This window comes from Pelecanus crispus, chromosome 1 (assembly GCF_030463565.1).
Source record: "Pelecanus crispus isolate bPelCri1 chromosome 1, bPelCri1.pri, whole genome shotgun sequence".
In the NCBI taxonomy this organism is placed as follows: Eukaryota; Metazoa; Chordata; class Aves; order Pelecaniformes; family Pelecanidae; genus Pelecanus; species Pelecanus crispus.
In genome coordinates, this window is record NC_134643.1 from 62,147,791 (window position 1) to 62,174,844 (window position 27,054).

Sequence of the window (27,054 nt, forward strand, 5' to 3'; positions counted from 1 at the left end):
AAAACAAATCGCTACCAATGCACAAATGCTATAGTGAATTTATCAAGAAGAGTTTCCAAAAGCAACCTGAATACTTTTTAACCTCTCCCAAGTACACATATTTGTATTTTAATACAGAAAGTAAAAACAATCAAGTCATTCAACTGCAGCTCTTAAAACTGCAAGTCTGTAGTTTGTTTATGAGAATCCATGACTGGAAGAGAGAGTCATGCGCTTTGACACCTTAGGAAACTGTTCTTCAACTCAGCTAAAATAAAAGGCCCAGTAAGTCAAGAAGAAAGATATTTTCTACCTGCTGTGTTACAGGATGATCTCAATGTGCTAGGCATTTCCATTTGTGCTTAATTTTAAATAACAGGAGGAAGGAATTTCCCACCATAGGAAAGATAGTGAGGGAGGTGGACGGGGCAAAGCTTAGAGATGATAGCTAGAGATGTGAGCCAGAGAGGGTCTCTGAGAATAATGCAAAGAACAAGCTCCCTGGTCTCTAAGTTGGATCAGCAAGACAAGCAGGAATGCATTTGCTTCACACCTGACTTTACCTTTGTTTAACTTAGACTTGCAAAGGCTGGATGGTCAGAAACATTAGTTGGGGAAGAAGGGAAGTAAAGATGTTTGGGCCACCCTTATCTTGTTTCATTGAATAGGCAACCTCTCTTTATTCAGAATAGGATCACAGAGAAATCTAAATGTTGACTCCTTACCTGAGTATTTGGCTGGACAAAAACTGCCTGATACAACAGATGAAGTAATTCATATGCTGTGCAAAGAGGGGAGCAAGAGTGGAAAAACAAATCAGTTGCCTGCTTTGCTGCTGGAGCAATGCAACTGTGTATAATGACCTATTTGAGAAAAGTAACTGTTAAGCCTTTAGTGACTGTTAAAAATACCTCAACAGGATCTGAGAGAGAGGGAATAAAGAAGAAACCATGTCAGAGACAGCTACCATAGCAAAGCAGGAAAGGGCTTCTCTTATACCAAGTGATTTTTCTCTGTTTTTCTCTAAGCTTGCTTATAGGCTTATAAACATTTTTTTTTCCAGTTACAGCAGCTGGAAATTGTACTTTCTTGGTTATTAATACCAAGAATGTGAAAACAGGCCTTAATTCCATGTCATATGAGTCACACAGTGTGATCTTTGAAAAGATCTTTGGCCAAGTAGAATAAACATCAAAGATGGGGAAAAAAAAATCTAAGTTCTAGAATAATCTCTATACATATCTGCACAACTCAGTGGAATCCGACCTCATGATGAACATTCATATTAGGTTACCATTTCTGGGTAATTACTTATTGGACTATATGGGCCTAAAATATGGAAAAACATGTTCAAATTCATTAGCATTCAGGAAAACTCCATTTGATTTGGTTACACTTAAGTTTGTATTTAAATAGTTAGCACATAAACTAAAAGCTTTCCTCAACAGTAAGGATTTTCTGAATGAGAGCCAAAACTGTTGCTGCTATTAGGGATTATAACTTTGAGAACTCTTTCTTTTTTGGACAGTGGGAGGATGTTGGGTAGATACTGAAAACATCAGATGACAGAAGGATGCACCCAGCTTCTGGACTTCAGTCTCACTATATACTACCTCCCCGCCGGCGTGCCAAGTTTCTATCTCCTCAAAAGGGAAGAGGGCCATGTCAGAAAATGAATCAAGGGTTAAGAAGGAGAGGAAAGAGGACCAAGCACCTCTTGCTGGAAGACAGAGCTAACAGAGAATGCAAGGCCCGTCCCTAAACTGGGGAGAAGATTTCTAGTGTTAACATGGTGGGACGAGTGCCAAAGTCAACCTTGCAGGGTCCAGTGTGCATGTGAAAGTGTCACCCCTCCTCTTCCCAGCCACTCACTGAAAGAATTACCCCACTAGCAAACCTACCCTTGCAGGGCTCCCACAAGTGGCTGCCTGGGTTGCTCCCCATTCTGGATAAAAGATGACTGGTCCTCCTCAGGAGAGAGATGGCAATACAACAGGTGGGTTCACAGGGAACTGAGATTATGAACAATGCTAAAGACAAAGCTGGTCATCTCTGGTGCCTCAGAGGGACAAACTCAATGTGCTTAGGGTTACACCTAAGCTTACAATCATGCACACTTGCTGGACAAAGCAAGTTAAATTTTAAATTTGCAAAAGATCTTTGACTGTAAAACCAATTTGCCAACATCGCCAAAGTCACTTTTCAGTTCATGCCCTTCACTATACTAGGCAGAATCTAAACTAACCAATGAGCTTGCTTGATATGGGACTTCTACTTATAAAAGCTGAGGGTAAAAGCTTACCCCATCAAATTATCTTGTTTATGAAAAAGAATGTGTAAAATGGAGATTTTTATAAATAAAGTTTACAAGGGCCTCAAATACACAGTCACTTTAGTGCCAAAGCCATTTAAAAGACAACTCCCCCACAATTCTACAGCAGGAGAGACTGGACTTTTTCAGATTCAGTGGTTAACTCACAGATTTAGTTTGCTCAAGCTCATAGAAAAAAATCTGCTTGAATTTGGGTGCAAGTTTTGTGCCATTGGCTATTCTGGATACTAGAAAGAAACTCGTTAATGGAAGAGTGCCCAGATCTATGCCTCAAAACATAAGACCTTGACAGGGCTTTGCCTTACATTTTGATAAATGTCCCGGTATGTATCTTAAGCCTCCAAGCAAACCAATGGCTGCAAAAACAGTGTTACTTTCATTGAGCTTTGTTTCCAGCAGAAAACCAAGTTAACCTGCCTTTATTTGAGGGTTCTGTTCTTACATTGTATGATGAGCTTTCTGTGTTCCTCCCGTGAGTCCTCCATAGTATAGAGGGTTTGTTTGGTAATGCTATTCAGATCCACATTCCTCCAGTCCTCCAGCATTTGAAATGTGATGTCTGCACTGTGGATCACCGTTCTTGATGCCTGTAATCCAATCCAATCTATTCATTAGTTCATGGTTTATTAGGTTAAAAAATAGGCTTTATCCCCTTTTACGCTTCCTTAGCTAGGCTCACTAAGTTGATTCTTCTCATGGACCCCCACCCACCGGCTTGCTGTCTTATGGACATTACAGGGCCCTCTAACCACATAGAACTCCCAAGTCATTTTGCCTACTTTAATCAACTGCAAGCATTTTGCTTTCATCCACCATGAACCCTGATGAGCAACCCTAATCTGGTGGTGCTGTTGCTAGACTCCTTAATCTCTAACAGCTCTGTTGGTTTTCTTGACCAGCTTCAGTTCAAAACCAAAAAGCAACAAGAAAAATCAAGCCAAAACCAAACAAACCCCACTCAGGTTTGCACCCTCCCCTCTCCAAAACTATGAAGACTCTCATTCTTCGCTCAGCCGCATGAAAAGGTTAAAGCTCATTTGCCTCCGCATCAGATCTGCTGTTAAGACAGGGGTCTGCTGTTGATAATGGGGAAGATGGGCTGAGAGGAAAGGAAGTGAAACAAGGTCATGGTCATATAACATACACCAGATCCCTGTAAGTTAAGCAGAGATGATAACCCACACTAAGGTTATCAGCTTCCCCAAGGAAATGATGCATTTGAAGAGTCCTTCATGTAAGTAAACTGTTTGATCCCAGGTCTGATACAGAAGGTTGTGGTCTCTCTATCTTGATATCCTCTGAATCCCTGTGGACCTCCAAAGTTCAGTGATGATCCACAATGTTTGGGGAAAGGTAGCACTGGCATCTCTGCCTCCACCACTAAAACAAGGGAGGAAGAAATCTACAAAGAATTCTTTGCAGGAACGGGTTGTTTTCCCCAGAGCTGCTTCCTGTGGGTTTCACCACTCACAAGGTTAACCTGGGGTGTTGGATACCCCTTCCAGAAGTGGAGCTTTCAATGTAATGGGGAAAACAAACAGTCTGCTCCAATACATGGGTGAATGTATTGATTTGATTAATCAACGAATTCAATGGACCCTCCTCCTTTTTATACTACACAGAATTTGGCCTCATGAATTTTTGATAGGCAATTGTGATCTAAACTAACTGATGAAAAACAAACACTTCAGAGTAGTTTTTATATTCATTTGCTATGGTTGCAAGAATATTTCTATTTAAAACCCCAGTGGTTCAACTATTTTGCTTTTTACTAATTTACATTTGATTTATAATATACAGTTAGACTTTGAATTTTTTGTCAGGCATATAGAAGTTTTTCTTGTTTTGCAATAGGCCCGATACAAACCACCCTGAAATCAAAGGAATGCCTTTCATTTATTTCATGGAAATGAACCATCCTTTCAAATCACATAATAATTTTGTTTAATAAAAGTTCCCTGAACTTAATGATCAGGGTTGCTAGTTGTCTAGAAAAGCATTTTTTGCTGATTACTTCTTGATTTTGTAAAGATGGTCATAATAAATATTGGAGACAAATTGCTAACATGATCTCTTCCTCTTTGGGTAAAGTCCAGCCTGCCAATTCATAAAATTACTTGAAAAGTCACTAAAAATGGCATTCAGCAAACTTGGGAAACTGGAATATTTACTTGGCAGAGATGATTTAGTGATGTCTGTCGCCGGAGTATTTGTGAGAATCTTCTGGACACTGCAGGAAAGACAAGATACATATTTACATACTGTGCTAAGTAAAGAAAATTATTTCTGAAAAGACTAAATTAAAACAAGAACCAGAAAAAATATATCCAGTTTCCTATATACAATCGTGGCTACATAAAGTTCATTCAAATAGCCCAGTTTTAACTTAGTTTAAACCTTGACCTAAAACCTTAAATCTGGATGCTTGATCAGTTTTACAGAGGCATATTACAAGCAATGATTTATAGATGCTGTGAATAATGAGATGACAAGAGAAATGTAGAGGACAATGGAAGAGCTTCACTTGTTCAGCATAGCAAATTTTCTCTTGATACACAAAGGAACTGAAGACTAGAAAGAACTGTTTAATAGAAAGAAAAATGTTGGTGCAAGAACAAGTGGGCATAAAATAATGATAGCTACATTACGTGTGGAAATTAGAAAAGGTTGTTAAGTCTTAACGCAAAGAAGTTTTGGAGGAGTCTTCTGACTGGACTAGTAGGACCTAAAATCAGTTTCAGGTAGAATTTGATCAAAGTTTCTGAAAGAGATTACATGATGTACTAACATACTATGGGGTAAGATGGCTCCAGAGGTACTTGCCAGTCCTCTGCTCCTATTTTAGCTCTTTTGAAGCAATATGGACCTTGTATTAAGATATGTCCTATACTTGGATTTTAAAATGTTGTATTGTGCATCTTTTGTCTGAAATCTGTAACTCTGGAAATGCAAACCTGACCAAGGCTTGTAGTTACTCCTGTCAGTACCTCCATTGGCTGTGTACACTATCACAAATTCCGATGAGGAGGAAACAATTGCAGAAGCAACAAAGGCTCATGTAAAAGCTAGGATGCTCTCAAGTTTTTCCTTATACTAAAATCACCAAAGACTTGCAGATCTATCAAAACAGGCATTAGATGTGGCCACAGAGTAGGTTTTCCCTCTGTACTGTACATAGAGGCAGTTAAAGAGTACAGATTAAGAATGACTACAGTGTACTGTCTGTCTCTCTCTCTCCCTAAAAGATCAGAAAAGATTTTGCTGTTGTTGATTCTCAATATTTTTGAACTGACAAAGATGTGATAAAGCATATTCTCAGTTCTGACCTTGTGCAACTTTTAAAATAAATTAGTAAACACCACAAAAAACCCTAAAAGTAGTTGTTCCAATTTACATCCTCACTGTTCCCAGTAAAATATACACCTCATTTTCCATGCTGATCAAAATAGTTAATCCTTCTCCTAAATTAGTTTTTTTTTTTTCCCCTTTAACTTTGTGGTGTGGAATTTAGTGCTCATGAAAGGCAAAGAATTGAGAGCCGTGAAATAAAGCAGGCTTTATCAATAGGTGATGTGCACTGCAGGCATCTACAAAGCATGTCTGAAAAGGACTAGTGCCCTTTCCTGTGGTGACAGGGTAATTTGATCTCCTTCATTTTTAACTCTGGCACTTTTTTGAGTAAGGGCCTCAAGCTGTATTCAAATTGTGCTAGCCTAAAGGTTTGTTTAATAATTTCCTTTGCCTAATATCATCCCTAATATTTGCTTACCATCAACAAAATTAATTTCTTATCAGAATCCACAAGAAAGGAAAAGCAATTCTTCTCATTTTGAGCTGTGCCTCATTTCACTAAATGAAATTGGTTCTCCTGAACAAGTGGAGATTGTAAGTGAATGCAAGGTTTAATAATGTTGACGGGTTTTAATTCCAAAAAGAACACTAGTCTCACTTCCAATTAATTTGTAATCAATAAACACTATATACATCCCAGGTTAATAGGAGAGAGATTGGGCAATACATACATTCAAATTTGATATTTCGTAGATTTTCTGGTAAATCGTGGAGAGCTACTTTCAGCCACTCATCCAGTTGCTTTGCAAACTTTCGGATTACCTGCGTCAAACTGAAAAGAGAAATCACTACATCAGAACATGTTTACTCTGTGCTTTATACTATAAAATCTGTGAATGTGTGAAGACTATGGGTCAGTTATTTACAACTGACTATTATGCAGAATTGCTGACATTTTTTGGTTTGTAGGAGTGAAGAAAAGCTTCTGAAAATGCTTGCAGGAAAAGTAAAACATATCACCTTGTTCAAAACCTCACAAAGAGTGAAAGTCTGTGTACTGCACTGCATTCATATTTACAAACAGCATTCTTAGCTTGAACTAAAATAATTCCCACTCTGTACAAACATAAAAACATAAAATCACAACTCTTTAAAGAAGACAGTAGATCAAGCTTTGGATTTCAGGCTCAGCTGTGCCCACATTTATACAGATGTACACAGGGACGTTCGAAGTGAAGCAACAACTGACTTTGCTGCAGGCTGGAGCCAGTGAGTGGGTGATGAGGGTGGGCAGGAATTTCCAGGCCAAGCCCACACAGGTGGGGGTGGAGCAGGACCTGCCTACTTAGCTCTGCACAGGACAGGAACCTTCCCAGACAAGTGAAATTTCTCTCTTCTCCCTTACTACCCTTTCCTGATGGCTCCATCATTTCCTGCTAAACTTGGTAGGCAGCTCATTCTGCCCTTCTTCTTGGAATTGCTCAGTATAAAATGTCAGTTTCCAGGAAAAGTTGCAGGGTGTTGTGCAGGGGAACCTAACAGTTGGTTCTGCCAAACTGAGCTGCACTGCCTGTAGCAATACTTGAGATACACAAATGAGAGAGAGAGGAAAGGTGCAAGGAACTTCCCCTCTTTCAGCCAGGCCGCTATTTCTGTTTGTACTCCTAATGCTCTGAACTGAGAACAGAGCTGGTAAAATAAACATGGCCATAGGCCTGCTCTGCTCTACGCAGACACCTAACAGGACAGGGGATGGATGACAACTGCTACACCCACTAAAAAGTGGCTTTTCTGGACAGCCAACATTTGTTCCTAGGAAGTCCCTCAGAGGATTCTGGCTGAGTCAGCAAGATTTCCTCAGGAGCTTCCATTGCAATGAGACCCTTCTTCACCCCCTCCAGTGCAGGCTATGGCTTAATAGCCACAATCTGGCCCTTTATATGCATTACAAAAGTCTATATTCACACTCAAGTCTCTCCTTATTTGCTATGAAAGAACTAAGCAGCTTGAGAAAAGGACTGCTGTTCTGTTTAATCCTTCCAATGAAGTAGATTTGGGGGGGTGAGGGGCAAAGCCTGTAAAAATGTACATGTCTTATCAAGGAAAGCCTATGCTTATAACAGGTTTCTTGTGGAAAAAAATACTTTACTGGTACTTTAGCAGTCATACATTGCGCACAGGAGAGCAGAACAACATCTTGAAAACATCTGCTATAATTAGAGATGCTTTAAAATCTTGAGGGCCAAATATACAGCACCATTAATAAACTCCTAGAGCAATATTCTTAACAAATTAGTCAACCTCAGGAAAGCATCAGTCAAATAATACTGAAGGTGTACACATATATTTAGAAAAAGAGAGTCTCCTTGTGCTCATATTAGGAAAATCAAAGGGGGAAACAGGTTGACTGCACTCAGTGATTATACTTTTTGCTGCAAACTGCTGATCTCTGTTCTGCTTTACCTATATAAACAAGACTTCTTGGACTCAGTTGAGCTCCAGGTAGGAAGAGATCAGCTGAGATCTACCACATGGAATGGAAATGTAAATCTAGTTTTGAAACAAAGAAGGCAAATGCTTGTTAATATTAATAAAGTGATCCTAAAATAAGCATACATCTGTTCTTTACAGGATAGTATTTAAATTGAACCAGCTTGTCCAAGGCTTCACAAGTATGATCTTCATGTTTCATACTCCTGGCAAGCAGAATAACAATTTGGTTCCAAGAGTGTAAACAGAGACAAATGCTTAGGTTGCAGTGTCTGAATATGCATGTGAATATTTACAAACAGAGCAGCCAGGCCAGCTCTCCTTGACACTGTAATTCAGAATACTGTTATGCTGTTATCCCAGACTAGCAGAAAAGTGTCTGAATTTTTCAGAAGACAGTGTGGCACTCTGCAACCTGCAGAACTCTGACATTACCTGAAAGTTGGGACATGACTAACAGCTTCATGTTAATAAGCCAGGAAGAAGGTGGTATCCTTTATCACACAAAAAATAACAAGCTTTTCACAATACAAGTCTTATGAAAATCTGAACATTTCTTCAAGAACATGTCAGTTCTTCAACTCCTTTGAATTGACACTGTGATTTAAACTCAGGAAATGGCTGACAGCAAGCAGCTTTCTGAGAACTGGTGCCGTTCTTGAAGAAAAGACATGCAACAAAGACAGCTGAGCTAAAAGTGGTCAGTGCTGCTAGCTATACTGACCTGTCAGGTAATGCTTGTAGTACTGTTGGCATCAAAACTCCAGAAATTGCTTTGTACAGAATTGAATCACAAACTCCCACTATATTCACTACAGTTGAAGAACCCAATACAGGCAGCATATGAGGAGGCATCCCTTGCCAAAAGTGCAGAAGAAAACTTTGAACCTGCAATCACAAGAAGAAGCAGGAATGTTTAAGTGAAAATAACCAAAAGCCACAAATACCATTTTCCTTAAATGACCCTGCTTATATAGCATTTGTTCCAGCCGCAGAGCTGGACTGATGGTGTGCAACACCAGGCAAGGCATATTCCTTAACTAGATAGGCTTATACTGTAATGCAGCACACAATGGGATAATCAACCAAAGGGTGAGGAGACCCTCTGAGTTGGTGACAGGGTGTGTTTGTGTTACTACAGCAGAGAGACCCATGGGAATCACCATATTTTTACCTTCCATCAATGGCTGGTGAGTGTAACTCTGGCTTCCACATGTCAAGCCTTTTCCTCTCTCTCTGCTCTCTGTCTCTGTATGCAAAGGAATGCAATCTAGGGCTTGGTGTAGGGAGGGAAAGGAGCATAGCTTACAGGGGTCAATATATCATTTTCTGTCTTCATTTTGGAAAGAAACACTATACTTTGGGATTTCTTCTTTCCTCCACTATGAAGGAAAGAGGAGAAAGAATGGAGAAAGACAAAAAAGAAAATGGGGAGGAGATTTCAGACACAGCAAAATATACCTCTGAAAAATTTCATTTAGGAAAAAAAGGTGTTATTCAGTGAATGATATGAGCAGTTCTACAGGGGTCAGAACACCAGCATTCGTAAGTGATAACCTTTTGCATACAATCTGTACTGAAATAAGTAACCACACTAGGTGCAGTAAAGAATATTTGCCATTTATATATTGTTGCTGCTCAGCCCCTTCCCCACCATTGATTCTGACAAACAGATTCCCTATTAAAATATAACATCCTGCTTTTCAGAAAGTATTCTGAGACTTACTCAGCAAAACTTCCTGAATATGTGTCACATATTTCTCTCACATGGAAACATCTAGACTGGGTACAGTGACTTAAAAGAGCCTCAGCTTTAAATCAGAAGAGTGTAAGAATTAAACAATGAGAGGAAGAAAATCCGGGAATTTCTTGCCATTGTTCAGAAGGCAGAGTCAGAAAGCCCATTGCCTTTGATTTTTTCCAGGACCTGGATGTCATATTTAAATCAGGCCCTCAGCATCTCTATACTCAGAATTGTTTTCCTGGGCTAGAGGCTTTCTCCACAAGTAATATAAAACTGCTTGCATTCCAATAATGTTTTATTTTTCAGCTCTAATTTAGAGAGCTGTCTGCATGCACTGCCAGAAAACCCTCAGATTCTGTCAGATATGCAGCAGGTACAAACCTTATCCATCTCTAATGGATTGTATCAACTGATGAGCAGTGTGTGTATTCCTAGCTGCACTGCAGTACAACTGAGCAACTGGGGACTTCAGCTACAGCTTTTTGGGATGTCTGGGAGGCTGTAGGCCCCCCACTGCCCTGCACCATTGTTAACAGACCAGCAGAGCCCACCATTTTGGCTGTGGCACCTGCCCTGGGTTTGTGCTTAACACTCAGAGGAATTCCTTCAAACAGAGCTCAGTCCCAATGCAAAGCTTATGAAAGTGGTGGTGGACACACTTCTTGAGTTGTAAGAACTGGATTGTCCAACACCATGTAAGGGGATATTGCTATCTTAATCTTGCTGGAGAACGGCGAGACAAAAACATTCCCATATTTTCATTTCTCTAACTAAGGATTGTTTCTCTAATAAGTAAGATTTAATGCTATAGGCCTCATATCATGTACTGAAGTATAGCTATTGTTCATTATTCATAAAAAGGATTGGCCACCACAAAACCGTAAGTCTGTAATGTATCATTAAACTAGAACTGCAGTTTCCAACCATACCTCATCAAAGTTTGCTCTTATTACAGTGTCTAGTATCCTCTGACAGTGAGTTCTATACATCATAATAAAGGTAGAAACCTGAAAAAGAATGAGGGAGACACACAAAAGATCATTCTACTTTAAGAAACCCGCTTTTAAAACTATCAGAATACAGAGCACAAAAAAGTAAGTTTTTTCTTATCTTACCTATGCACAATTGCAAAAATAATGAAATCGGTTAGAGTCTGGTTAGATTAGTTAGATTAGCTTTAAGATGAGTTTTCTTCTTAAAAGTAAATTCTCCCTTTGAATTCATGGATTTTTCTATGTCAATGGGGATTCTTCAAATGTAAGAGGAGCAAAAAGCCTCAGTGAGATCAAAGACGAGAATGTGGCCCTAATTAGGACATAAAGAACTATAAAACCCTATTCTTTTGTCCACTTTACATTGATACTACACATGTGAATAGCATCAGAAAACTAGCTAGCTCAGCCAAGAGCAGCCAGAGCACTTTTGTCATATGTGCAGACAGGATTCTCTTGATTTCTAGTCTAGAAGGGTAAGAAATGCACTAAGTCCCTCTCTGCTCAGGAAAGCATCAGAACTCTTTCCCAGTTTGCTATCGAATGTGTTCACAGATTAAAGAGCTATAACGTACTTAAAACCAGTTACCCTCAAACCTCACCTACTGTATGTAATGCAACTTTAAAAAAACATGTGCATGGGCTTTAGAAATACCGTACAGCTGATAGTGTCAGCTGCCTATTTTAAGGGAAGATATTTCTTCCTATTATATGAAGTAATTAAGTCCCCCATAAATAAAGTCAAAGCATTATTAAACTTACTCTAATTTAAAGTCTTCATAGTTTAGATAAAGCTTTCATCCACAGCAGGGAAAAAACCCAAGACAAGCTTAGAAAAGATTTCCAAAGTGTTACCTTCTCCTCTGGCAGACTGGCTGGCAGATTTAGATCTTTGACATTTGGAAACTCTGGCAGTAATGTTCCCAGTTTGGATCGTGGTGAATACGCCACTGTCTGTTTGGTTACTTCTTTTTTTCCCGTTTCATTGACCCAGGCTGCTCCTTTTTTAGAATACATCACATCATAATACTGGGAGTTTTCTTTCACTGCAATTCCATAATAATGGTACCTGATACATAGAGATGTATATTTTATAAAGCAGATTGTTTTAAAATTAAAAAAGAAAAAAAGATATGCGGGTAAGAGAAACTGATAATTCTAATGACTTCTACAGCAAAACAGACTGTGCAATAGTTTATATATTATTAACAAGCATTGATTCAGTAGCAGAACATTGTGGTAATATATTGGGCTTCCAATTTTCATTCCTTCTGGTAAAAGTAGCTGTCTTCAGATTTAATAAAGCTGACTCTGTTGCAGGGCAGGAAAATAATGGACTTCCATTTTTTTTCTTATTAAAAAAAAAAAAGCATCCTAGAGCTACTTGTTGGCAGAGCTCTGCTGTGCAGCTGCTCCTTTAGTTTAGCAATAAGCAGAGGTACAGACCCTGTGGACTGGCCCTTCTGTTGTTATTTCAGCTCCCTGATTCTCAGACTGTTGAGGGGTGGTTTGATCCCTGAAAAGCATGAGTCTTTATTGCAAATGAGTTGATCAGAAATGTTTCAAAAGTTGAAAACACTTCAATGAAAAGAGAGAGGAAGAAAAGGTGCTGGAAACCAATGAACGGTAGGAAATGTACAGTTCAAAATTATTTGCTTCATAACTTAGCATCAGCACTGGGCTTAGATCAGTGAGGGATACTACACAACACTGTAACTCCATCTGTGCAGATCACAGTGGGAGTTACACAGTGTGGCAGTGGTATAAGAATGGATTGGTGGCCTTATGGCACAAGTTTGTGCTACAACTTAGCTTTATTATAGGTGTTAATGGAAACACTGATTTATCCAGTCTAACTCTTGCATCAAAGCAGCAAAGGTAATCTTATTTCTTCCACAATTTGCTAACTTTTATTTCAGTTTCTCAGCTGTAGGCATCACCAACCCATCAGCTACATTTTTAATGATTACAAAAGGCATCACAAGACTGTATCACTTGCATACTTTTGATTCACCCTACTTTCCTAGAGGGAATTTTCAATGATCTTCCAGTTCTCTCCTTACAGCCTATGAAAAGCCTATCAGACCGTGATGAGGCACTGTCTTCTGGATCCCACTATGGTGGCAGGAGAAGTTACCATCTCCAGATGTTTGTTGTACTCCCCAGACAGTTACTGATTTCAGAGTGCTGACAGCAGATCTGTTCATTTGAATGGACCCAAGTTTGCTTTAGGCAAAATCAGCTGGTTTTACAAAAGTCATTAATTAAGTTAGTGAAAGAGTAGCATCTAAGTGATGGTAGTTTAAGCTAACTCAGGTGATTTTTTTTCTTTTTTCACTCACAGTCATTCACCCACAGATCAGTGTGTGTCACAATCTCCAGCAGAAAGTGATGGCAAAGAGCTGGAAGCCCTGATCTTCTCTACCAGCACAGATGGGCTGAGACGAGGCCTGGAGAGTTGTAGCAAACTTCTAGTATGTGGCTCCCTAGCCATGCACACTGAGGATGTTCCATGTTGTCCATTAAAAATAAAAGCTTTCTTGAACTCAATATTGAATAATCCAAGTGAGATTTATTAAACCATTAAGCTGACATGGTATGAATGGGATTTCCTAGCTTCAATACCTTAGAAAGCCACACTATCTGCTCCAAACCTGCTCATCAGAGCTCAGGAAAAAATGCATATTCCACACCAGAAACCAGGCTCCAGATCAGTCCTAACCTCTTACAGATAGCTAATGGCAAGTTTGTGCTAACACTGGGGTTATAACACCAGCTGTAGATGTTTGGCTTTTTAGCTTGAATGGTAACAACTCCAGCTTGCAGTTCAAGTCCCCAGTTTGGTCTCTAGCAGCTGTCGTGCATGCGCTGCACATAAGAGCCATAAAGCTCACATATGTCCTGTGTGGTATGTCTGGGGCTGGGGAAACCAAAAGGAAATGCTGCAGGGAGCTAGCACCACCAATTGCTGAGGGAAAGCGGGGGGAAAGGGAAAAGGTCACAGCAAGCAGGAGTGCAAAAGTTCTAGATGGACTGAGAGGTTTGTATAACTGAAACAGGGGTCAGTCTCTTATATTAAGCTTCCTCTTAAATCAATTCAAGAAAAAAATTAATGAAAGCCTGGAAAATGTAGTAGAATTTCACTGTGCATTATTTAATTTCTGGTATATTTCACTTGGCAGTAAACTACATAAGAGAGTTTTCCAGGTAGTTTCAAAATTCAGCAATAGCCAAATTAACTCTGAAAATTTTCCAGATAGCTTCCTCCTTCAGTAATTTTACCATCCCAAATGACAAAAAAATCACTGGTGCAGTTTACAAAGATTCTTTTCCAAGCACTTTTCTGTATTTCTGTCAGAAGAAAACCCAACTTAATTCAATAAACAGGGCTTGAAAGTTTGATCTTTAAAGAATAACATGCAGGCTACACAATTATTTTTGTGGTAAATAGTGGAATGCTTTTTCCTCTCATGGATCCGGTATCTGCAGCACTCCTTTAAAGAAAGAAGTAAAATTCCCTTCACACCATGTAGTTTCCATCAGTTAAACTAACCTCTTGTGTACATAATTGAAGAGTTTCAAGCTACAGTACAGAAAGAAACCATCTTTTATGTTTAGCTGCCTTCTCATGGCTCACCTGTGGAGGAACTGTTTTTAAGCTCAATGCAATAGTGAACTGCTGCATGCTTACAGCAATAAACCCAGCTGCAAAAAAGAAAGCCTCACAACTGATGACCAAGAGTATAGCAGCATTGTAGCTCTGAACTTTGTAATGTTACAAGGCAGCTGTGCTATAAAAAGACTGAAGGCAGAACAGTGTGAAGTCAGATAATCTTAACCACTTCTACAGCTGAATTTCTTTTGGCAGTAGCAGGGAAGTAGAATGAAAATCATACGGGCAGCAATCGGTCAGCACAGCTGGTGATAAAGGGACTGAAGTGTTAATGCCTAAAGTAATTTCTTTACATAACACTTAATTGGAATGCAGTCACATGTTTCTGAAAACAAAACCAGAGCTCAGTTACAGCTGTGCTGGGTCTAGCAAGGAGTGTATTTATTGTAAAGAAGTACAGTGTGCATATAGAGTGTGTGTTTATACGTCTCCTCTTCACTGGATCAAATGAGAAGGACTCCTCTGTATGCTATGATCCCTGGGGTGTTAACCACTGACAAAGATGTAGGCATCCTCTTCTGGACCAGAAGAACTCAATTTCATACCTACTGAGGCTGTGAAATTTGAGTGACTATGATCTCCCTCACAGGGGTGACCAGAAGCTCTCAGGAGCCAAGGATTTTGCAGAGCACAGACAGCACGATTTACAGAAACCCCTTCTTATTTGCTAGATAGGGAGCAGAACCATTGCAAAGGTGGCATGGGAGCAGTATGTGACCTGAAAGCCCCTCTGATAGGCATGCAGGTTAGGGGGAAAATATGCAAGAAATATTAAGTCTCCTTGACTTTTAGCCTCATTGAGAGTAAAGAGACATAGCTTTTGGAGATGCAAGACAACCTCAGTCAGCAGATCAAGAGCATCTTGCCCCTCTGAGAGACTCCTGGAGCTGCAGGAGGAGCTCCAGTTTGGAAATACAGCAGTGCTCGTTCCTTTCATTGAACAAGATGACAAATAACAAAGTTGTAGCCAACGTCAGAGTGATTTTATGACTTACAGCAGGTACTCTCATATGAATGCTTCCATAAAGCAACTGGTACATGCTTTCACTCTGTCTTTATGAACTTCCAAAGAACTTACAGTCAGTGCTAAATCCTGATTCTCTGAGTCCAGACCTATCATGCTTTCCTAATATGCTGTTGGACTAGCCCAGAATTTGCACCTGCGAGATTTCTGGTAGCTCTGTTATGACTGATGTTATGGTATAATGTTTGGGAAGAGATTTCAAATCTTCAGTTAGCTGCTTAAATATGACTGATCTAGAAACAGAAAGCTTAGTTATAAAAATTAGGAGAATCTCAAGGTGGGGGAAAGGACGAGGGGATCAGGCCCAGCCAGCATGGGTTCACAAAAGGCAGGTCCTGCTTGACCAACCTGATCTCCTTCTATGACCTGGTGACCCGCCTGGTAGATGATGGAAAGGCTGTGGATGTCATCTACCTCGACTTTAGCAAAGCTTTTGACACCGTCTCGCATAATATCCTCCTCGGGAAGCTGGCAGCTCACGGCTTAGACAGGCATACTCTTCGCTGGGTAAAGAACTGGTTGGGTGGCCGAGCCCAGAGAGTAGTGATAAATGGTGTTAAGTCCAGTTGGCGGCCGGTCACGAGCGGTGTTCCCCAGGGCTCTGTTTTAGGGCCAGTCTTGTTCAATATCTTTATCAATGATCTGGATGAGGGGATCGAGTGCACCCTCAGTAAGTTTGCAGACGACACCAAATTGGGTGGGAGTGTCGATCTGCTCGAGGGTAGGATGGCCCTGCAGAGGGACCTGGACAGACTGGATCGATGGGCCGTGGCCAACTGTATGAGGTTCAACAAGGCCAAGTGCCGGGTCCTGCACTTCGGTCACAACAACCCCATGCAACGCTACAGGCTTGGGGAGGAGTGGCTGGAAAGCTGCCTGGCCGAAAAGGATCTGGGGGTGTTAGTAGATAGCCGGCTGAACTTGAGCCAGCAGTGTGCCCAGGTGGCCAAGAAGGCCAACAGCATCCTGGCTTGTATCAGGAATGCTGTGGCCAGCAGGAGCAGGGAGGTGATTGTCCCCCTGTACTCGGCGCTGGTGAGGCCGCACCTGGAATACTGTGTCCAGTTTTGGGCCCCTCACTACAAGAAAGACATTGAGGTGCTGGAGCGTGTTCAGAGGCGGGCAACGAAGCTGGTGAAGGGTCTGGAGAACAAGTCTTATGAGGAGCGGCTGAGGGAACTGGGGTTGTTTAGCCTGGAAAAGAGGAGGCTGAGGGGAGACCTTATCGCTCTCTACAACTACCTGAAAGGAGGTTGTAGTGAGGTGGGTGTTGGTCTCTTCTCCCAAGTAGCTAGCGATAGGACAAGAGGAAATGGGCTTAAGCTGCGCCAGGGGAGGTTTAGACTGGAGATTAGGAAGAATTTCTTTACGGAAAGGGTGGTCAGGCATTGGAACAGGCTGCCCAGAGAGGTGGTGGAGTCACCATCCCTGGAGGCGTTTAAAAAACGGGTAGATGTGGCACTTCGGGATATGGTTTAGTCTGGTCTACCCTTGATTAGTCTAGAGTGGGCTTGGTAGTGTAGGTTAATGGTTGGACTGGATGATCTTAAAGGTCTTTTCCAACCTAGATGATTCTATGATTCTATGATTCTATGATTCTATGACATTTGGTCCCATCAAAGACATACTGCTTGTCATGGACCATTTATTAGAAGAACACAGTAAAGTTAATTTTAATGGCATTTCTTTTAGCATCTTAATTTCTTTTTTCCTTTAAAGAGTGGGTTATCCTAGCTTTAGTATGTAAGTTAAATTCTCATAGCATATTTGTTTCTCAGCATTTAGCAATATTGTGTTTCTAGGTGTTGTTTGGAAAGAGAAGCTTTACCAGCAAAATTTTGCAAACACTTTGTTCCAGGTTTTCATTTCCCCCTCCATAGTTTTCCACTTGTGATCTACAGAGACTACCCTTAGACTACCCTGTAGGATTCTGTGAAAGCTAATCAAGAAAAGCAGATACATATTTTTTGTTTAGGGGCCTTATGTTTGCCATAAAAAGATCCAAAGCTCCACTGGGAAAATTTCATGGAGTCCACAAGCAGAAAAAAGTATAAAACCATCACTGTATCCTCTTTATAAATTGGTAGAATCACATCCTGTCGACAATTGGAAAAAGTCAAATACTCCAGGAAGTGTATTGTTCTTTCTGAATCAATTTCTCATTCTGGAATTAGGATGAATTGTTTCCAAGAAGTACCATCTTTTGGGTAAAGCAATAAACTAATTCCTTGATCACTTAAATATATGTTGGATTTCATTACACAGGAAAAATGGTGGTTAAATCCAGGTTTGTGGACAATTTCAGTTTAGGCCAATGTATGTTCCTCCCTAAATTCCAGATAGATTTCTGCCACTTGTCCTCTAAACTGAAACATGATGTTAACCAGCTGTCATTTCCCAGCCTCCCACAGTAGCTCCATTACTCCTGGGTGTGAATGTCCTTTACATTGTGTAGAGTGAGTTGAGATGAAAAACATTACAGGAACAATATGGAAAATACTGCTGATGAAATCAGTAAAAGGCCTCCATTAGACTACCTTTGCAGGATCACTGCTGAATGAATAAGACAACGTAAAAACTACAGTGGAACTTCATTCAGAGTTGGTGTTTGAGTCCCCAACTGGACAAATTATTCCCTGATCTTACACTATTCTATTCAGTAAAGCCAGAGCTAAACGGCGCCCTGTGTGAGATGATAATAATATCATACACTGCTTACTTTGATTGGCCTCTGGTTCCAAGTCTTCTTGTTGTTAACTGTGGAAACTGTTGCCTTATTATCTGCAAATAAATGGAACTGATATTAGAAAAAATTGAAAAGCACATTTACTAATACTTAATTTAATATAGACTGTTAAGACAGAAAAGCAGAAATACTCTACCGTGATGTCAGCAAAATACATGGCAAGAGAAATCAGAAATAAAGCTTTTGTTTTTTTCCATTACTGAAAGAGGGGAAAGAGACTTTAAAATTCAGTATAATCCCATTAACTACTATTAATTCAAACAAAGACTTTCTGAAGTTACTGGAGTAGAATACATTTCCTTAAAAATCTAAGATCAGTTCTGCCTCTAAACTAAGGAGGACTGTACTTACAATTGGCCTACTATTCATTTGTGTCAGTTTGTAGGAGCAACAAACTTGGGTTTGCTGCAAATAGAGGAAACTCCCCTTTTGAGAGTTTTGGAGGCCACAATCCTTTAAAGACTTTCACAATCCTCCCATTAAGCATTCCTTTTTTTAAAAGATGATTCCCTGAAAAGATTTTGGTATTTGACAGGGGCACCACTTCTACCAGGAAAGACTCACTGTTGCATTCATAAAGATAGCTCGTAATCAATTTATCCTCTACGGAAAACAAGTGCATCTCAGAAACAGCAGGGTATCATCAAGAATCTGGACTCTAGTCTGTCAGCAGAGATTAAAAGAACATTGCTACTGTAAAACAAAACTTCTTTAGTGCCAGATGCATTTAAGGAAATGGATTAATGGATGTAGATTGTGCCTTCAGTAATCAGAGCCTCTGTCAGCCAGGCTAGTCCTGATGAAAAAGCTCTGCTGTAATTGCTGGAAAGGCAGCGCTCAGCACCCCACAGGATTGAACCTGATCTCAGTGTGGTCTGCAGTAGGAGGAAAATTCTTCTGGCAGAACAGCCATGCAAGAAAGACTGCAGTAAGCCCTGAAGATTCACTTGCAAAAGGAATTTCTTCCTTTTTAAATTTAATTTTAATTGTGTTTCCATTATATAAATTGCTAAATATTTCCTCTTTAGGGGGGACACCGACTAATATTAAAGAAGAACAGGCATATAAGATGGAATATAACTGCTCAACCAGAAGAAAACGTCAATTAAAATTGATTAAATAATATAGATTTTTTTTTTCTCCATGAGCCATTTTGCCACTGTGATAAATATTTAATCCTGATTGATGACTGAAAGCTCTGGAACACGTATTTGGATCAAAAGGTGCTATGTAAATAAAGACATTACAATGTCACATATTTGACCATTTCTTCAGTACTTTTTTTTTTTTTTTAGGAAACGTACCCTCAGCTTCCCTTTGTATCACACAAAAATTGGGTGTATCACGCAAAAACCCTGCACTGGTTTCCAAGAGCTTTGCACAACGTAGCTGATGTCAAAAACGCAGCATAGACTCAGAGTCGCTAGGTTGTTCAGCTTTAATTTCTGGAGCAAAACTTCAGCAAACAGTAAAACACTTTTGTGGAGCTGTGAAAGTTCAGCCTAGCTGTTTGATAAATGAGCAGACAGGCAAGCAGCCCTTCTTTCTTTTTTTGTATGGATTCAATGAAGCCTGCCTAAAGAACACCACATGCTGTTCCAGCTACTGATCTAACATTCCGCAACATCTCAGCCTTCCAAATTCCCTTTAATTACACATTAATCCCACCCCTCTCTCTTTCATTTTCTGCAGACAGGGTTGGGGGCTCCACAAGGCTGTGGGAAAAAAGGCAGAGTTGAAGAACTACTTTCTGAGGATGGGTTTTTTGGGTTAGGGGATTTTTAAGTTTTTTTTTTTTTCTTTTTGGTGGCAGTTGTCATTCAGAAAATACCATTCCTCTCCAAAAAATTGATGTTACAGCAGTAGACCTAAAAGTAAATCTTAATATTAGAGATTCTTTTACCCTATTTTTTCTTTTGGAACAACATGAACCCATATTACTTTCAAAGTCTTTCTAGTAGTGATGAAGTGTTAAAACGCAGACTGTAAATGCTACTTTATGAACCATATGCCATGGGAGTTCCTGGGATTTAAATAAATCAGCCAATTTCTACATACCAGGGCAGAGGTGATCAGGAAAAGAGAAGAAAAATGGAGCAGTTGATCAGATGATCCCCTTTTCTTTTCTTTGTTTGTTTCTTTTTTAAATCCAGCACATTTTAAACAATGAGATACACCTTTCAGAATACAGCTGAAAAGTATGCATCACTTAAAATATTTATAATCAATAATTTAAAAAAAAAATCTAACAAACCTTTGGAAAAAAACATGAGGAATTTTTGATCTAATGCTACCTATGTAAAGTATGTATAACATAGCATACTCAGGCTTGGGTGCTGGTACACATGAGCATAGTTATTTATGTTTGTGTTTGGAATAAAACAAGTCAAGTACCAAATGAACTAGCTGTTCATATAAATGTTTATATTCAGCTATATTTACATGAATCCCTATGTAATGATATTGCCAAAGGCAGGGAGATTTCCCTGAAAGGAGAGAGGAAGTCAGATCAGGCAGGACAAAGTAGAGTTCACTGTGTGCTGAAATCAATGGAAAAAGCAGAGGGTCCAAAATATTGATTTTTAAATCATACTTTCAGCCTGAAAAGTCACCCTATAAAATACATCATCATTGTGTTTCATGTTTATTAACTTTTAAAGACCTACAGAGAAAATGAGGTAATTTTAGAGCTGAGTGGGAAGGGAAGGAGGTTCCTTATTGTCGGACATGAAAATTCAGGTTTGGATCTGAAAACCAAGTTGGATAATTTTCCTTTCATCACTGCAGTGGGGTTGCACAAGCAAACGAATCAAGACCAGACCATGCAGTTTGAGCTGCTTTCTGAATGGAGCCCAGCCCTCGTTCTCACAGCAGCACTGGCTTCTCAACAGAAATAGTGGTAAAAAGATCTCATGGGTGGTATCCAAGGGAATTTTGGAGTGAATAGGCCTTTTACCATTGTCCTTCTATGGAACTGAAATTTCATCTCATACTTCTCCAAAGTGACCACAAATCCAGCTGCCCTATGAGATCTGCTGAGTAAAAGGGTACAGGTTTTACATTTTCCAAGTGAAATACCACCTAAACTATGTGGCAGGTTTGACTGTTAGTCACTATTTGACACTACTTGGTTTTTTGGTTTTGAGACAGACGTAGACCAGGAGTTTCACATACAATAACTTCTATCCCTACTATATTAGCCTCAGAAACCAATGCTCCTTCAATTTCTTTCTCAGTTACTAAACTTCAGTTGTGTTCTCCAACTCTTTCCTCTATGCCGTGCTCAAGACCTGATCTTGCCTTCTGCCTATAGAAGATCTTGTATGCTTCTCTTGATTAAAAAAAAAAAAAAAAGAACTGCCCTATCTTTTTGCAACTCCATAGTTCTTTTGGTGATTGCCTACTGTATACATAAGAGCCAGATAGAAGTAATTACATTATAAACCAACATCTGTATAGTTTACACCTTTTCAGGGGATGAGTATATCCAGGTCAGCATTTGTTTAACTGTTTTGCAGACAATCCTGATACATAGTTTTAGGAACGCCTGTTCAGGCAGACCGTAAGGGGACCTTTTTCTTTCTGATGGGCAGTAACCTTTCCATTCTGAATGTATGGGGCAGCCAAAGTGAATGCAGGAAAGAAAAGTCTTCTCATATCATTCTCTTGCACAGAGATTACAACACTGGTAGTACAACATTCAACATATATTGCACAGATCTTGGAGCTTAACAGGATTTTTATCCCGTTTTGGCTTTTTAAACCTAGTAGAGGTGTCTGAATAAACTCGAATTAAATATCTAGTTACTTGTAATTTTGGTCATCCTTAAAATAATGGAATAAAAATGAAATCAGTTGCTTAAGCATCCATGCAAAACAGAGAAAGTTTTATGAGCAACAACTAGAAAAATGCACTTCCTCTGTAAAGGTCTGTACTGCAGTCTGCACAACCTATTAACCTTAGACATGCCTAACTGCAGGAGTTGTTCTGTTACCCACAAATGGCTGCAAAGGTGCATTCCTTCATCCTGATTACTGCCAGCTGTAATTTCTGCCACTGCATCTCTCCTCACGTCTCCAGCACTGTGACATTCCCACACAAGCAGAGCCAGGCCCAGCTTTGAAATGAGGAATGTATTATCTATTCTGCTTTCATCCCTACACTGTGACCCATCATGCCTCACTGCATTCACTACCAAACTGTGAACTTTATGTTTCCCAATTATTCCATCTAAATTCTTCTATGATATGAGATGCCAAAACAAATCAGGGCAAAAAAAACCCCAACCCACACCATCTTATAAAGCATCTTATGCATCTGTCTTCATGCTAACAAATAAGGATGGAAGAAATCAGAGATGTCTGGAAACTTCTGAAGTAATTTTTTTCCTCCCTCCCTGTGTCAAAATACTAAATTTTGCTCTGGGGACAATAGGCAGAGGATGACTTTTAGAAGTCTTTTCCCTGGAATAACTTAAATTGTTACTTTTCAAAAGGCATGTTCATTTTGTTAGTGCATCTGATCTAGAGGGGTGTTATTGTTCATGACTCTTGTTCCTTTCTGTTTGAAATAATTCTGCTTCTGGAACTTCCCAGAGTAATGAAACAAAATCAAATGGAGCTGCAGCCCAGCATTTGTACTCTGCCAGAATGAGAAACGGATTTCAGCCTCCAGGCTCTGGAGCTCTGGGAGGTTCTAGAGAGATTCTAAATACAGTGGAATAAATTCTCTTTCCTCTGATAACAATTATTCATAACAGGGCCTGGCTCTGTTTATCTCAACCCAAGTTTCAAGTCCCTTATCTAGGGGGTATTCTTTGCTTTTATGAAGTCAGGTGCAGAAGCTCTGTGTTTATTTACCAAACTCTATTGTAGTGTTTCCGTCTTAAACTTCTTTGCCATGGCAGCAGGAAGGAAAACTGTGATGCCAAATATAACTACACTCCCACACAGCTATGCTTTCCTTATTCTCACCACTGTGAAACACAAACAACACTGATATCCTCAATCTTATCTGATATGTGTAGGACTTTTAGGCTCATTCATCTTTGGCCTGGTACTGCTCCAGCTGGATCATTTTGGGGTTTCCCCATCTGCTTCAGTGCTTTTGAAAATACTGCTCTGAGACAATCTGTTATTATTAACACCTGTGTTAACAGGTACCTTTTGGCTCAAAGGTGGCTTGCGGCTGGTTTAACAACACATTACCTTGAGCAAAAGGTCAGGAAAGCTTTGCCCCAAGAAACATCCACTGATAGAAAAGAGCATAATCAAATTAGTCCATTACAAAATATCATTCCTGTCCCCCAAATCCACCAAACTGTGCAAAGAAAAGAAGGGGTGTGACTGTGTCTATACCCTCTCTACTCCTTGCTCGCTTACTTCCATGGCCCAGGAGAGAAGACTGTAGTATATGGGTCCAGTATTCTTGACCCCAGATCTGTTGACTGTTTAGATTCAATAACATTCCCATTTCTCTCCATTCACTTTCATCATTTTGTGGAACAGAGCATGGTCTAGCTGTAGGATGAGATCTTGTTTCTAGCACTGATGCATCTCAACTGATACTGCAAGGCAAGTCAGAGAAGCCTGCTGGCACTTTCTTTAATGCCTGTGCCCAATTCTGCCTGCTGTGGAGATTAGACACCATGAGGAACTCCAGCTGAACTGGACCCATTAGTGAAGCTTGTGAGACCTCTCCTCAAATTCATCTATGTACAATAATATCCTCCTTCAGCAGCTCCACTGGCCAGATGGAATTCAGCCTAAGGCATGATCAAACAGATTACTGCATCCTAACAAAGCTGCAAACGTCGAACGCTCTGACTCAGATGCTTAGCTGAGCTGCAGCCACTTTTGGTGCTGACTTGCTGAAGCCAAGCAGATCTAAAACCCTGCACAACTCCCCCTGCTCTGTACTGATGCCAGCAAGCTTACTGCCATCACCCAGCATATCTGTGGGAAAAGGCTGAGCGCCAGCATCCCTGCACTCTGGCAGACCCTGTGCTGTAAGAACAGCCTCTGGGACCTGTTGACAAGGCATGAGGTAAAGCAGCCCAGAGGCTGCTCTTCTTCATGCTGAAGACCTAACTAGAAGCCAGACACTCGAAGTGGCAAAGCCAGTAAAAATCCCTTTGCTAGAGGGGGAATCTTTGGGAAAGGGAAAGTCACTCCAAAGAAACGGAGGTGTCCTTGCTGGTTTTCTTACTCCCTCAGCTCAAGGAGAAAAAGGCAATAGTCAGTAACCTGCAATAATACAAGGTATCTGTGAAGCAGAGCCAAGGGGGCGAAGAGCTTTTCAACTACACTGTAGGATCCAGGTTCCCCACACCTATATGACCGTTTGCTTCTGTGGTACTTGGTTATTATGGCCTCAGAGGAGTTTGGCCTAGAAGATTCTGCATCAGGAAGAGAAGTCATACTGTCCTTTGATCAGGAACCTTAGCTGTTAAAAAAGGGTGAAGGAAAAGCAGGGACTGCTCAGATAGCGCTGACAGTCTGATACGGTCCTTCAATGCAATAACAGAAACCACATCATCAGCTTTAGATTGATTTTTCCCCAGTTCTATTTTTCTTTTCTATATTGACTAGAAAAAAGTCTAACAAAAAACCATTCCATTTGTAGTAATTGTTCATAATAAAGCAAGAGCGGTTTTAGTCTATCAGAAGAGAGCACTATGAGTAAATTTGGCATTGCTATACCAGTTACTATTGAGGCTACATAGGAGCAAATTGAGACTACGGGAAAAAAAATACATCTGCAGGAAAAGTATCTCCTTATGCACAGCAGACAATTCCAGATGTGTGCATTTCAATAAAAAGACAAAATGGAATGCAATCACATTGCAATGTCATTATCAAAGTGGTTTCAATAAGGCTACTTGTCTGTCCTTTTTAAACGTCACATACATATAGTATGGTAGCACAAAACTTTAAATCCTATTTATGCTAATCACGCTTGCAGGAGCAGTCCTGCTGGCAAAACTTCTGGGCATAGAGACAGTGCATAGTGATAAAGGAGGACTCTGGCTGGTACAGCTTGTACCTCCCTGGAGCAAAGCAAACTACTGGAGAAAAAGCACTTTTCTGCTGGTATAACTGTGCCTCAGCCCATTTTTTGGAAATGGGCTGGAAATACTGGTCGAAAATGTAAAAGATCTCTTTCATAACTAGTATTACAAATATATTGTGGACTTTACCCTTGTTTATTTAGTGAAATAAATTTATTGGAATCTAATTTTCACTTACAGCAAAGCCACTCAGGGAGCAAGAAAGAGGCTCTAAAATTTGTGTGAGCATGCATCCATGTTAAACCTCTTTATGCTGCCAGAGTGATGTAAAGGGACCTCAGGCTGGGGAAGAGCCACCCTGCAGTGTCAGCATCCTTCATTTTCCTTTTCAAATATTAATTTACTATTGCTTGTGAAAAGCCATGGCAGGAAATCACCAAAAAGAAAAAAAAAAGAAACACAAAAGAGGAAAGTATTTAACCTCCAGGGGGCATATGGGAGTTGTGGGAAGAACACTTCACGAGGATGCAAAAGAGGTTGCACCACGAGAAACCAAGTGTTCTGTATGAGAGATATGGCAGGGTCCGGGAGGTGACTTAGCACTGCACAGTAAATTTAAAGCAGTGAACTGATGACACAAAGGATAGGAGAAACTGGTGTGGAGGAGGAAGATAACATCTTCAGGAGGCTTGATTAAGAAAACAAGGTTCATACAGGGTCTCAAAAGAAACAAAGAACAAAACTGAATGTTGGCTGAGGAAATAAAAGTGAAAGAGAAGCTCAAAGACCTGCCGACCCAGCTGAACAGCTGGGTGACATGCTACAGCTAGGAGGGAACCAACAAGCCTTATGGAACCCATCCATACGCAATAGCTACTGAGGGGCTTGGAAATGCTCAAAACATTCCTGCTTTTTAAGTAACTTATTTGACACAGTGAAGGCCCCAATTCAGAATGATTTAGTGTTTGCAACTAAACTCGGTGAGAATAATGAGTCAGAGCCTTCAACCGCCATAATTCCTAGCTCAGTGTATTAATTATCACTGGCATTTTCTGTTAACATGTTACTCAGAAAAAACCCTACACCTGCTCAGCCCTCCCTGCTGCAGGTAGCGGCAGAACTTCCAGTTGGAAACACCTTAAACTGCTCTCCAAGTCCACAGGGTCCCGGGGCAGAGCCCGAGGCATTTGCAGCCCAGGGCACAGGGGCACAAGGTTGCGGTCTTTTTTAAGTGACCTCAGCAACAGGGCTTTCATTCCTTCTGCCCGAAGACTAATTCATAGTCTAAATGTGTTCACTGTGAGAAAGCTTTTTCTCATGTGCAACACATTATCATTAATAACTCAGTGACATGCATGCCCTTCCTCACTCTACTTCCCTGTCTTCTCACTGGTTGCATGGAAGAGGTTTACTTATTCTGCTTCACTTTTGGGTGAAATCATGATCCCGTTAAATATAATACGTTTTGCTGCCTACAGTAAGAGCTGAAGTTTAACACTGAAGTCTCCGCTTGCTGAAGCTGAGCTGTAACCAGTAAATACAGAGCACTCCCTAGTCACTGTTTACCTAAACTAAACTAAATGGCTAAGAGAGTGCTTGCTCCTGTCTTTTGCAGGCAAGAAAAAGCTCTGTAATAGGAGAATAGGTAGCATAGCTATTAGCAGATTGGCAAATGCTAGTATAGGCAGAGCTGCCTGTAATTTTCACATATTAATTAGGTGAGTAAAGCACTAAAATCTTGGCTAACATATTAAAGCTACAGCTCCCTTTGCA

At 40.2% G+C, this 27,054-nt stretch overlaps 1 protein-coding gene across 1 annotated transcript in view; it reads right to left on the reverse strand.

Moving 5' to 3' along the window:
• Positions 1-27,054, reverse strand: part of RFX4 (regulatory factor X4) — a 98,755-nt gene that overhangs the window by 34,943 nt on the left and 36,758 nt on the right. The window contains exons 5-11 of the mRNA XM_075705850.1: positions 18,245-18,306; positions 11,684-11,897; positions 10,766-10,843; positions 8,817-8,980; positions 6,334-6,434; positions 4,483-4,541; positions 2,754-2,898 (exon numbers count right to left, since the gene is read on the reverse strand). Of these exons, the coding sequence (XP_075561965.1) occupies positions 2,754-2,898; positions 4,483-4,541; positions 6,334-6,434; positions 8,817-8,980; positions 10,766-10,843; positions 11,684-11,897; positions 18,245-18,306 (823 nt within the window). The remainder of the gene's footprint in view (positions 1-2,753; positions 2,899-4,482; positions 4,542-6,333; positions 6,435-8,816; positions 8,981-10,765; positions 10,844-11,683; positions 11,898-18,244; positions 18,307-27,054) is intronic.